This window comes from Centropristis striata, chromosome 4 (genome assembly GCF_030273125.1).
Source record: "Centropristis striata isolate RG_2023a ecotype Rhode Island chromosome 4, C.striata_1.0, whole genome shotgun sequence".
Classification (NCBI taxonomy): domain Eukaryota; kingdom Metazoa; phylum Chordata; class Actinopteri; order Perciformes; family Serranidae; genus Centropristis; species Centropristis striata.
The window spans coordinates 14492083-14505063 of NC_081520.1; the positions used below are offsets into that span (position 1 = coordinate 14492083).

The 12981-nt window shown below is 39.7% G+C and overlaps 1 protein-coding gene across 2 annotated transcripts in view; it reads right to left on the reverse strand.

Moving 5' to 3' along the window:
* Positions 1–842: 842 nt before the first annotated feature.
* cog6 (component of oligomeric golgi complex 6) overlaps positions 843–12981 on the reverse strand; it is a 30118-nt gene continuing 17979 nt past the window's right edge. The window contains exons 12-20 of one of the 2 annotated variants that reach the window (XM_059331725.1): positions 12830–12921; positions 12137–12254; positions 11163–11294; positions 10871–11038; positions 10255–10362; positions 8470–8523; positions 8274–8353; positions 2828–3016; positions 843–1995 (exon numbers count right to left, since the gene is read on the reverse strand). In XM_059331725.1, the coding sequence (XP_059187708.1) occupies positions 2869–3016; positions 8274–8353; positions 8470–8523; positions 10255–10362; positions 10871–11038; positions 11163–11294; positions 12137–12254; positions 12830–12921 (900 nt within the window). In that variant the 3' untranslated portion in view covers positions 843–1995; positions 2828–2868. Of the gene's footprint in view, positions 3017–8273; positions 8354–8469; positions 8524–10254; positions 10363–10870; positions 11039–11162; positions 11295–12136; positions 12255–12829; positions 12922–12981 lie in introns of both variants that reach the window. The other variant, XM_059331724.1, reaches the window with a different exon arrangement.

The window sequence follows — 12981 nt, forward strand, 5'->3', positions numbered from 1 at the left end:
TTACATAATAGCCTCCAAAGAGAAAGAGGTTTGACATGATGTAACCTTTCCAAATCATAAAAGGGATGTGGAGAAATAATTACGAGTTTTATAGATATGAGGCAGGAGATTTTTGAGCTTCATAATAAGATGGATGACCATGCCCTGTGATGCAGGAGCTTGTGCACAAAGCATGGAGCACATGTTACATAACCAATGTCTTTATTCTAATATGCTTAATAAGGTATGTTGGGGTGAGGGGGGTGAGTGGCTCAATTCAAACCAAGAATTTGGCTGAGGCGATGAAATCCAGAAACAAAGCATTTTCCAAGTATTGACTAAAACCACATTACACATAATGACTGATAAATTAGATTTCCGGGGATAAAGGCATCTCCTTTTGTACTCAATGTTAGACAAGGCGGCAGGGTGTGTTGCAACTTTCCATAATCTGCAAGTAAAGCACAGTTTGTGAAATGAAAAGTCTAATCAAAACAGATAACACGTCAATATTGTACACCTTACAGTGAAGTTTAGGGGCACAAAGTCCATTATTTCGTCATTCATTACTTAACAACTTTCTATCGGACAGAATGTTATCTGCGTGGGAAGATTGGAGCTGGAAAGTGTTTTTACCTAAAACATGGCTCTTAGGTCAGTGTGTTCATAATCCAGAGGCTGCTATTTTATCATTTTAGTCCATATGTTCTGACTTAATTGTTCTAAATTTAACGCAAAGAACCACCAACACAAGCACAACTTAACAGCGTCTGGGATCGCAAAACTGTGATCTAAAAAAGTTAATTTTGAATAATAAAAATGCCTTAACAACATTTAAAATTCAGCACATGAAGTTTATTAATTTTACAGACAGAAAGGAAATCATTAATAAACTGTACAACCATTTCAAATTTGACATAGGCCCTAAATCAAATCATGAACATATTAAATTAACATGACAAAAGACTGCAATATGACATTTGTAATATCCTGTCTCTGCTGCTCAGGAGCAATTCGGGTCAAAATGTAATTCTAGTTGATGTAAGAACACTTCTGACTGAGCATCAAATTCATTTGTACAATGATCACTATATTATTTTTCATGTTTCCCCGTCTGCATTTCTCCTGAATTTGAATTGTGGCTGAAATCCATTTGAACAACATGACATTGTTGTGACACAAAATCCTTATTCCTCTTATTTAACTAGTTGCCAAATCATTCTTTGACGAGCTGATGATTCATTTCCTATCGAGGAAGCAACTCAGTATGAACACGGAGAAACAGCAGTATTAGTTCAGTAAGCTGTGCAGTTGTTTGAGTCATTTTCTTTCAAAGTTTCTGCTGAGGCAATAGATAAGACTCAAGTTGTTAGCTCTGGATCGACATTAATCATCAGTCACTGGAGCGAAAGGGAGGGGGAAAAACTCAATATTTTCCTTTAACCCAGATTCCTGCTGGTCTCATGCTTCAGCAGGCAAAAGCTTGGTGACCGCTGTCATATGGAGCGGATGATGGGATGAATGTTTGCCACCCTGCTCACCACTACCTGCCTCTAAGTGGTGACTCCATCACCTCTCACATCTGCTAACTCATTAATACAGCTACCGGCAGGAAAAAGCTGTCACATGCTGAACTGTGTAAGTCCACGTGCATTCACACACACAACTAATGTGAAGCTGAGTAAGTGCACAGTGCGTATTGTTACACATGAACAATATGTTGTTATTCAGTAATCTTGCTTCTCAAACATCATCCCACTTTCTGCCAAAGAGTGCTGAGTAAAAACATTCAAGAATCCAGCTTGTATCCGACCAGAGCCAAACAGTACTGGAAGAGAGAGCTGGTCTATTTAAAGGATTTAAGAGCGCCGTCCAGATGCTGAACTTTGTGGTATTCCATTTATTCCCAGTACTCAATGTCCTGGCCAATGATATCCGAGTAACATCCGGTGAGCTGGGGAAATCCTGGGTCTCAGTGCTGGCTGCGCTGCCAAGATCAGGCCTGCTGCCATGAACCTTGATGTCAGATAGCAGAAATGAAATGCTGCCTCTCAGGCCAGATACAATAACAACAGACTGGATCAATATTCACTTATCTTTACTGTTTCAATCATGTTTTATTGGGGATTATGTGGGCTAGGTGGTGTCAGATTTTCACTGATATGATACTAAACCTCATCATGTCACAACAGTCCAATAATATGGAGTGGAAAGTGAAAAACAGCAAGATGAAAAATACCACACTACTGACATCAGCTGTACTCTATGTGCATTTAGGTCAACAAATCTATGTTAAATGATTAAATCCAGTATGATTACATTGTTGTTTATACATCTTAACCAAACAGATTTTTCATTTTATTCCGACAACTTAAAACAGTTGAGATTCAAATAAACACAGCGTTGGTGCTGAAGCTTCTGAGGTTCATCTTAACATTGTGGCTGAATTTTTGCCTGACCACTCGTAAGAGTGGAAAAAATAAAATCAGTCTCTTAAATCCCTTTGTTTTATATAATGTTCAATGTTTTCAATAAGAAGGCAGTGCTTTGTACAATTATGAACATGGTAGAGTACATGATGTGAAAAGAAACAGAAAGAGGTTGGCTTACAGAGAGAAAAACAAACGGACCGTCAGCAACAGTGAAAGTAAATGGATCATATACATATAATGTTCTTTCCTCCTGGCACACAGGAGTGTCTCTCTCTGAGGTTAGCAACCCACAACCCACATTCCCCACAGAGAACCCCACCTTAACAACTACTTTTATATACATTTGTGTTATTATGTTGTATTACAATTACACAGCTCTTTAAATAACCTGCAGGTTGTCCTTCACTGGAGCTCACCTCATGTTTTTGAGATCAGCCAGGTTGGACAAAAATGTCTCTCAGGAGAGCAAGGTCTGAACCTGCTGGGGTGATCGGGGTACCAGGATCTCTGGATCTTTGTAGCTGTTAGCTGGGCTGGTCAGTGCTGTGTAAACCTCCCCATACGCTCTGCACACCAGCTCCGTGGACTGACGGAAAATCTGGTCCCTGCACAACAGATAAAACTCATTAAATTCTTATACTCCTAAAACAAAGTACCAACACTGAGTGGGCCTTTTAAAATCCAACATTTCGAGTCTAAATCAGACAAGCAGAAAGAGCTCTGCTGTAATTAGTCACTGACCAAGAGCTGAATAAGTTAGCTGTGAGTAAGAATTTGTCCTAATTACTTTTTTTTTGTTCAGTGACCATTGTGTGCCCCCACAGTGTCAAAACAATAAGTGGCAGTATGTGGTGCACACTGCCATCTATGGATACATATTACAGCATAAATGCACAAGCAACTGATTTAGCAAATAAAAACCCTTCAAACTAAATACTTTTATTCCCTGCAAACATATGTGCACCCATCTTTAAATTTATAAATGCTTAGAATAACTTATCATTTTGTGGATATTTGGATCCACCTCTACCGATCTTTCAAATACAATTTGGTTATGTAATACAGATTTTTGTGTTTTTTTGGAGTGGCAGCAATTACTGGATCAAAATTACATAACTTTGCTAATCAATTAATAATTTGCCATTTTTCTAACAAAAATACCAAAAATGTGATGTTTCCAAGTTCTCAAATGTAACAAATATGTTTGTTTGTTTAGTCTCAAATTAAAGCTAACATTTTTGTGATGTAGGTTCCAGCACTTTTTATTTATTTATAAAAAATGTCACTAGAAACAACACACCTTGTTATGCTTATTTGGGTTCTGTTTATCATTTAGTTCTTCATTGTGTTTTTCTTTGTTTAATAGTGATTTAGAAAAAAAACAACAACAACCCCTCAACATATACCATTGAGTGAAGGAGATAACAGCATACAGTATGGCACCATTCAACAATAAGGCAATTCAAAGTGCTTTACATAAAACATTAAAAGCATTGGAAAGATACAAAATGGCATTCAGATAAAAAAATTAAAATTGAAAACAAGCAGTTACAAAAAAAAAAAAAGCAGTTATTGTTTACTGATAGGCAGTGGCAAACAGAAAAGTATGGAAGAATTATCCTATCTTTATTCAAGAGCGTAGATTTTCAGTTTGAGAGCATAATTTGTCTTTTTCGTGCTCAGATTTGTTCTCCTCATGCTCACATTTTGCGCTCGCACTCAGATTTCTGCTGCTTTCTTTCAAAATGTGTGCGTGCACTTAAAAATCACATGCTTGTGCTCACATTTCTTCTTCTTGGACACAAACATTTCGCTCGCACTCAAATATGTCCTGTGCGCGCTCAAATCTAAAGTCTACGCGCTCAGATCTCAACTCTGCGCTCTCAAAACTTTTGTGCTCGGACTCAGAACACGCACGTCCTCTCAGGTTGAGGTGTCTGCTCAGACTGAACGATGTCCCGCCCTGCGCTTAAACTAGTGTGTTTCACCAGCCAATAGGGAGACAGCTAGATTGTGACCCCGTCTTAGGTGCGTTCCCTTGCCTTTTTGAGCGCTCCGTCGGGGCGGGTATATGGTCTGTTTGTAAAACTGCTTCTCTCTTAAAATACACCAAGTGACCATATTAGCCAGCTATTTGAATCGTCACCTATTTAAGACGCAGCATATTTATGTAGAATTAATCTTAAATAGTCCTAAAAAGAGTTATCGTAGTTTAGATTATATATATATATTTTATATTTTTTTATTTTTCATCATACAGTGGTGTCTCGATAGTCCAGTGGTGAAGGATGCTACCATCTGTTGCATTTTAAACCATGGGACGCCGGTTCGCATCCCGTCCGCTGCACTCTTGCTACATGTCTTATTATGATTTACATTTTTAATTGATAAATTAATGTAACAGTAATACAATCCGTGTAACCAGCTGCTTCTCTTATTGAAACGTTTAACAAGAGATGATGGGTAAATAGACTTGGCTACGTGATTAAAAAGGTATAATGAAAAATACGCTATGATGATGATAATGATTTGAGGATAACATTTGTGCGTGTAATGCAGTGTATCACCGTCCTATTTACGGGGTCAAAGCCAGGGAGCGCGTAATTAGGCTAATGTTGGTAATGCTTTCACAAGAAGGAGACTTTGAGCAGGATTTGGAGCGCGGCAGCGAATGAATGGGAGACAGATGGATGGCCAAAGACCTCAAGTAAGTTCATTGCTAAATGTTGCTACAACTCAAAACACTCGTACTTATCAACATATATAGCGGGCCTTTGTCGGCACTAGGGACAGCAACTCATTATGAATGAAGTGACGTCAGCGGGGATTCCCTTCAGCTCGCGCATCATTATGTGTGCCTACCTGCCGCTGGTACGATCATACGCTGCCAATTATTGTACTTCCGTTGTACATGTTACAATGAAGGCCCGCTATATATGTTGATAAGTACGAGTGTCAAAATGATTACTGTACTGTTATTGAAACTACTGTATATGGTCGATGTGTTTTGAGTTGTAGCAACATTTAGCAATGAACTTACTTGAGGTCTTTGGCCATCCATCTCGTAGACCATTCATTCGCTGCCGCGCTCCGAATCCTGCTCAAAGTCTCCTTCTTGTGAAAGCATTACCAACATTAGCCTAATTACGCGCTCCCTGGCTTTGACCGCTTAAATAGGACAGTGATACACTGCATTACACGCACCAATGTTATCCTCAAATCATTATCATCATCATAGCGTATTTTTCATTATACCTTTTTAATCACGTAGCCAAGTCTATTTACCCATCATCTCTTGTTAAACGTTTCAATAAGAGAAGCAGCTGGTTACACGGATTGTATTACTGTTACATTAATTTATCAATTAAAAATGTAAATCATAATAAGACATGTAGCAAGAGTGCAGCGGACGGGATGCGAACCGGCGTCCCATGGTTTAAAATGCAACAGATGGTAGCATCCTTCACCACTGGACTATCGAGACACCACTGTACAGGTGAAAAATAAAAAGCAATATATATATATATAAATAATAATTAAAAAAAATATATATATATATAATCTAAACTACGATAACTCTTTTTAGGACTACTTAAGATTAATTCTACATAAATATGCTGCGTCTTAAATAGGTGACGATTCAAATAGCTGGCTAATATGGTAAATTGGTGTATTTTAATAGAGAAGCAGTTTTACAAACAGACCATATACCCGCCCCGGCGGAGCGCTCAAAAAGGCGAGGGAACGCACCCAAGACGGGGCCACAATCTAGCTGTCTCCCTATTGGCTGGTGAAACACACTATTTTAAGCGCAGGGCGGGACCACGTTCAGTCTGAGCAGACACCGCAAACTGAGAGGACGTGCGTGTTCTGGGTGCGAGCACAAAAGTTTTGAGAGCGCAGAGTTGAGATCTGAGCGCGTAGACTTTAGATTTGAGCGCGCACAGGACATATTTGAGTGCGAGCGAAATGTTTGTGTCCAAGAAGAAGAAATGTGAGCACAAGCATGTGATTCTTAAGTGCACGCACACATTTTGAAAGAAAGCAGCAGAAATCTGAGTGCGAGCGCAAAATGTGAGCATGAGGAGAACAAATCTGAGCATGAGAAAGACAAATTATGCTCTCAAACTGAAAATCTATGCTCTTGAATAAAGATAGGATAATTCTTCCATAGAAAAGTCTTCAGTCTTAATTTAAAAGAGTTGAGAGTTACAGAAGACCTACATTTTCTCTGGTTTGTTCCAGATATGTGGTGCATAAAGACTGAACGCTGCCGCTCCATGAGAGTTCTGGTTGGTTCTCAGCTAAGCAAGATCAGAAATGTATTTCGATTTATGAGACATAAGTCCTTTAATCCTTGACATAGACTTTAGGTGATAGTAGGCTGACTTCGTCAGTTGTTGAAGTTGAGGTCTGAGTCCATGACTACATCTACGTTTCCGGCTTGGTTTGTGGTTTTTAGCATTACTGTTTGAAGCTGGGTGCTAACTTTCAATCATTGTTCCTTAGCTCCAAAAACAATAATTTTGTTTTTTTTCTCTGTTTAATTGGAGAAAATTCTGCTCTATCCCATCATTGATTTGCTCAATGCATCTACTCAGTGCTTGTATTGGACTATAGTCCCCTGGTGATATTATTCTGTAAATTTGTGTGACGTATGCATAGATATGGTAACATATTTTGTTGCTTTTCATGATCTGAGCCAGTGGGAGCATGCAGATGTTAAACAGAAGAGGCCCCAGAATGGAGCCTTGGGGAACTTCACATCATTTTTGCACGCTCAGATGTGTAATTACCTATAAATGAAAAGTAGTCCCTGTCCTTCAAGTAGGATTCAAACTATTTTAATACTGTAACAGAAAGTCCCACATATTTTTCCAGTCGGTCTAGTAATATGTTGTGAGCTACTGTGTCGAATGCCGCGCTGAGATTCAGTAATACTACTACTGAAATTCTGAAGGGAGAGTCATTGAAGACCTTTATAATAGGATGCAACAGTCTGACCGAAGAGCCCAGTGAGAGGACTCAAGGACACGGTGGGAGCGTCTCAGTTGTATCCAACTCGGGCTCTTGAGATCCATATTTTTAATTGGCCCATAGAGAACACAGAACCATAGTGCTGGGTATAACATCTTACTCCATACCAAGTGCACTAACGCAAAATGTGAAACGATGGGAGTCTAAAAGTACATTTCCATTATTTGTGTGTTCCAGGAGTGTTTTCAGAGTGCTGCCGGGTGTTTTTGTGTATTTAGGTGAACAGAGAAGCAGACTTGAGAGACAGCGAGATAGATAGCGAGAGAGATAGTGTAAGAGAGAGAGAGACAGAGGGAGAGAGAGAGGGAGAGAGAGAAAAGACAAAGAGGAGGAATGATTTCAGGGAACGAGTGTGAGTGAGAAATGGACCAGAAGCTAATTAATGGCGTCCTGCCCATCAGTCCTCCCATGTCCATTAATAGAGAACATTAACCTGAGGTACAGAGTGCTCCTCAAGCCTGCTGCACTTCCCAGTAAACGTGACTCATAGAAAGAGCCCCGCAATGTAGCAACAAATACAGGCAGTCCTGCCGACCACTCTCTCAATGTGTTGGTGGCTTTAGCAATTTAGCATCGAAACACACGATGCATTTAGTTGAGTGTTTTGTTGAAAAACAGTAATGATCGTATTATATCTGGGAAACTAATTAGTGTTGAACATTATTAGGTCAACGCTACGGTTTCTATTTTTATCACTCTGAATATGCTCTTTAGCCTGTTGAAACACCATGCGATGTTGTAAACATTTAACATGAAGCCTGAATATTGCACGTTTGCTATTCTTTCCCTGATGAGCGACTGTCAACAATAAGGATAGGAACTCACTTGATAGCTGCACTGAGCAAGAAGTTGAGCTGTGGCATCACAAGAGTGTCCGGTGACGACAAGTACCGATCGAACTGGACCTGTTGTTCGTGAAAGTTAAGAGCAGATGGTGAGTCACAGAAAATGTATTCATTAAGTTAGAATCTATTGATTCCTGCAAGCAAAATGAGCTTCATTAAGACACAAAGTTACTCACCATGGCTGCTTTCACAGAGGAGCTGTCCATACTAGGGAGGAGGGACAGAGGACCCTGAGACAGAGAAGTAAACATCAGCTTAGACCCCAACTCAAGGTCAGTGTTTGAACAGTAACAATGTTGAATCTCACAACCAAACATTAATTCAGGTTTGCAGGCAGTGTTGAAACGCTTTCTTCCGTTCTCATTTGTCTACATTGTCCTCGGCAGCTGCTAAAAATGGACGGAGGTGCGGACACAATTATAACTGAATGAATGAATCACCTCCGGCCACCTTAGTGAGTAAGAAGGATACTTTCTTTTTCTTACACTAAAAAGAAAGTGAATTAAAAGGTTTTAAAAAATACACACATCTTCAATGTGTCTTACTTAATCCTTCCACTTGATGAAACAAAAAGATGATATACATTTTGGATGGACGATATGATTTGTATCACATTAAATTATACATTTATCTTTAATACCAAAAATAGTACATATGCATCAGTACAGGATTTTTTTTATTATTTTATTGTGCCTGCTTAATTTTTAAATGCCTGACTGGTTGGTTAAACATCTGTTTGATGTCACGGGTTGTTGTAGAACTCCTCTACTTATATTGGATTCAGACTATTTATTTTTTCAAAAGCTGCAAAGAAAGACAAATAGGGACAATAAGATCCCTAATTTTGATGATTAGATAACTTCTGTTTCGTATTTTACCCTAATTTACTGTACCGAGGAGATTTATTGGGAAACATTTTCTTTAATACACTGAACTTGATTTGGACATTTGAACAGAGAAAAGGAGAAAAGCCCAGCCTGAATGTTGATAGGTAAAGACATGACTGACTTTGTGACCACAACAGCAGGTACCTTTAAGGCAATTAGCTGAGGCTGATTATCCAGAATTGCAACATTAAGTCAAGCTTAAATGCCTAAATTGCCAACATTAAAAGCAGCAAATAGAAGGCAGTGCAAGGGTCAAAGCTACAGTACAGTGCCTAGAGTGATTTTATAGGGATGTGGGCACATTAACAAACACACCATGAGCCTGCAAACTCATCTGAAAGCTACAAGCCAGTGTTGTTTTCATCACTGTCTTGTTCATCTGATGTATCACTGAAAATTACAGGGATAAAATGTCAAACAGATAGTGAAAGTAAACCTGAAAAGTCTAAAATAAACTTGGGGATTCTTTTCGGTCATTGACATCTGGTATCCCGTCTAGTGTGGACAGCTAGACTTAATCTTTTCAAACAGAAGACTATTTAAAGAAAACCCAAGACAGGCCACCCGAGGAGAGAGGTAGTCTGTAGAAGAATGACAGTTCTTGATTGAGCTTTGCGTTGAGCTCCAGCAGCAGCAGCAGCAGCAGCAGGGTGTGGTGTGTCCTGACATGACCCAGGGTTTCAAGGCTCGCATGCTAAACCACAACTATGGGACTCAGTCAGTCCAGTGGCAAAGTGTGTTACAAAGAGGGAGGAAGGCTCCAGGGCATCAGCTCTCTCATCTGCACAGGACAATTCTGGAGAATATTTGTAACAGAATAGAGCATAATATGATCTGCCTCCGAATAGAAATGCTATTATGCCATATTAAGGCATTGGCAGTGTGGTTACCATAGCAATAGCTGGTGTAAAGCCCAAGATTTAGTGTAAACAAAACTGTTAGAGCTTGTACAATGTAAAAAAAAAAAAAAAAGAGGACCATTAGGGACTAACACGAGAGATGTGAGAGAAAATGCATAATTTCAATAACTTCATGAGTGAGTGTGAATGTGTAGTGAAGAGCTCCATGTGAGACCTGTTCAGCGCTGTGCTGCTGGACACAACTGTAGATGTAACTCAGTCCGGCTCTGGTCAGCACGTAGGATGCCTGCTCGTTGATCAGAGTGTCAAGGTGAGCCTCGATCTAGAAAATGTGGGAGAGAGTGGCTTAACATCCAGTCAAAGCCTGCATTGTGAACCAATGGTACTTGTGGTTAATAGAGAACCACTGCACTATTGATAATGAAACTTCCACAGGAGCTCTTGTGGTACTCCATTACAAAAGACATGCTAAAAATAGAGGATTGATGGGGCATTTGTGTATGAACAACAATACATGACGCACACCCTTCTATGAGACAGCGAATTAAATCTTTTTAATAAAAGATTTGGGCTCTATGGGCTTTATTGAAAGGAACAAGAATATTTTTCAATGAACAATACCCCTACGCACAGACAATGTTATGACTGTAAGCTGGGTTATAATGTTGGATAACGTACGTCATGATTCAGTTTTTCTTGTTCAACTAAGGTGTGGTCTGTCATTATTAGTTTCGTGCCCTTGACTAATTGTAATAAAATGTATATAGAAAAAAATGTTTTAATTGCCTGATTCACTTTTAATTGTAAATTGTTTAAAAATTGGGACTGACCTGGAACTCGAGCATCTCAAGCCTTTTGTCTGTGAATTCAAAGAGAGCCAATGTTGTCTTCATGACATAGAGTGAGTTGACCATGTAGGTAGCCATGTCAGCAGTGCCTAGGTTACTGGCAGACACAGTACATAACTGTAGGAGGGGATCCAGGATGCAAGAGAGCACCTGGGTTGACAAAAACAAATAACACTTTTATAGCCAATACATTTACAGCAATTGGTTAAAGGTGACAATGAAGGGAGACTGGTTTGCCTTTTCTACCGTTCTCATTGTTCAAATATGAGTGTACCTGAGCAAAGTCAGCCTGGCGGGCATCCAGAGGAACCACTGATGAGTCGTGGGAAGCCAGCACCTCCCTGAGGAGGGAGAGTGTCTGAGTGAGGGAGGCTGTCGGTCCCAGATCTGCAGGAGGTAGCTCCACCTGCCCCGGTACACAGTCAGAAGAAGACAGGGCATTAGTGGATAGAGCAAATGAGCAAAGTTATTCTTGTAGAAGTTATATGCGTCTTCACCAAGACAAGCGGTCCTCACAACATGATCAAAGCATTAAACATCCCTAATGAGCAACATGACAGACCGAACATACATCTGCTTCCTGCAGCTACTCTGAGCCTCAGCTTGTTTAGAGTCAGAAGAGCTTTTTAATGAAAAGGGTTTTGATTTCATCGGCTTCTGGATACACAACACAGAACTGGGCCCAGCCACCGTTGTCTACCTAATAGAGCAAATTATGAGGAGGCTGTGTTCCTGGCATTAGCTGGAATTGACACCAAAACCCTGAGGGCCTCCAATTTGATTAACACCGAGCTACAGGGATAATTCTTGTAACTGCTATTGATCAGGACACAGCCAGCATGTTATGTGGAAGAGCTCCTGCTCGTGCTGAGGTATATTTGGACGGCAATTTAACTAAAGTTTGGTGTTTTCTGGCAGCTAGCGCCATTTCGATGCTGTGGCCAGCAGGCTGAAAATGTTTACAAGCATAAGTGCTTCAGAAATAGCCTTGTTGTCTTTAAGGGTTTCGACGCAGAGCTGAAATACACAATGTGTGTCCACAGGGTGCAATACTGAACTTCTGCACTGTCATTTAAGCAATTTTATGAAAGAACATTGTGAACCGCCTCTATTTAAAAAAAGACTTCTTCGTCGTCTTCTCAGGTGATTGATTGTTTTCCCAGCATTCAATTTTTAACAACCGTAAAGAGGAAACAGTAATAAATAAAATAAATATAAAATACAATAATTCATCCTATTCATGCTGACCTTGTCCATGAGTCTGCTTGCATGAAGGCTCAGGCTGTTGAAGAACATCTTTTTGCTGAGGATGTGCATTTCCTCAATAGTGATAAGCAAGGAGGCCACGCTGGTCCCAATGATGGAGCTACAAGAAGATAAAGTACACAGATTAGTCAAATAGGTCTGCATCTGGTTATTTATGACACACGCTCGTGTCGTTTCAGCCACACCATTTAACATTCATGTACATTCATGTATGACATGTGCAATAGGCGTTATTTTTACTGTACATGTGCAATAAGCTTTTTTTTCTGTGTGTGCAATAGGTTTTTCCTTTACAGTGCGTCTCTGTTTACAGTCCCTTACTTTTCTAATTTGTGTGATGTCCTTTTTTGCTTTGTTTGTTTGATGGGTGCATGCCTTGGTTGGTTATTTATTTAATATTTATCTTTTTTTGCACTGACGGGAGAGCTGCTGTGCCTCAATTACGTTGTGCTAACGTATTTTTTTATACTACCGTGCAATGACAATAAAGACTCTATTCTATTCTATTCTATTTACATTATCTTTTCTTTTTCTCTTGAGTCATCAAAAATCATTAATCTGATCTACTCTAGTCTGATCTAGCAAATATCAAAATATAGCAAAATGTTCTTTACAAGGTCCAAAACCCCAAAATGACATCTTCAATGCTCTCTGTTGCAAAGTAGATTGAAATACCTGATGGTGTGATGGTAGAACTTGAGCAGGTTGGACAGCTTGTAAAGCAGGACAGCACCTGGCTCGGCCACAATGACCTGTTCTATCCGAACCTGAGGATCAGATCCACAACACACATAGTGAGCACATGATATGTATTCAACAGAGCTGCT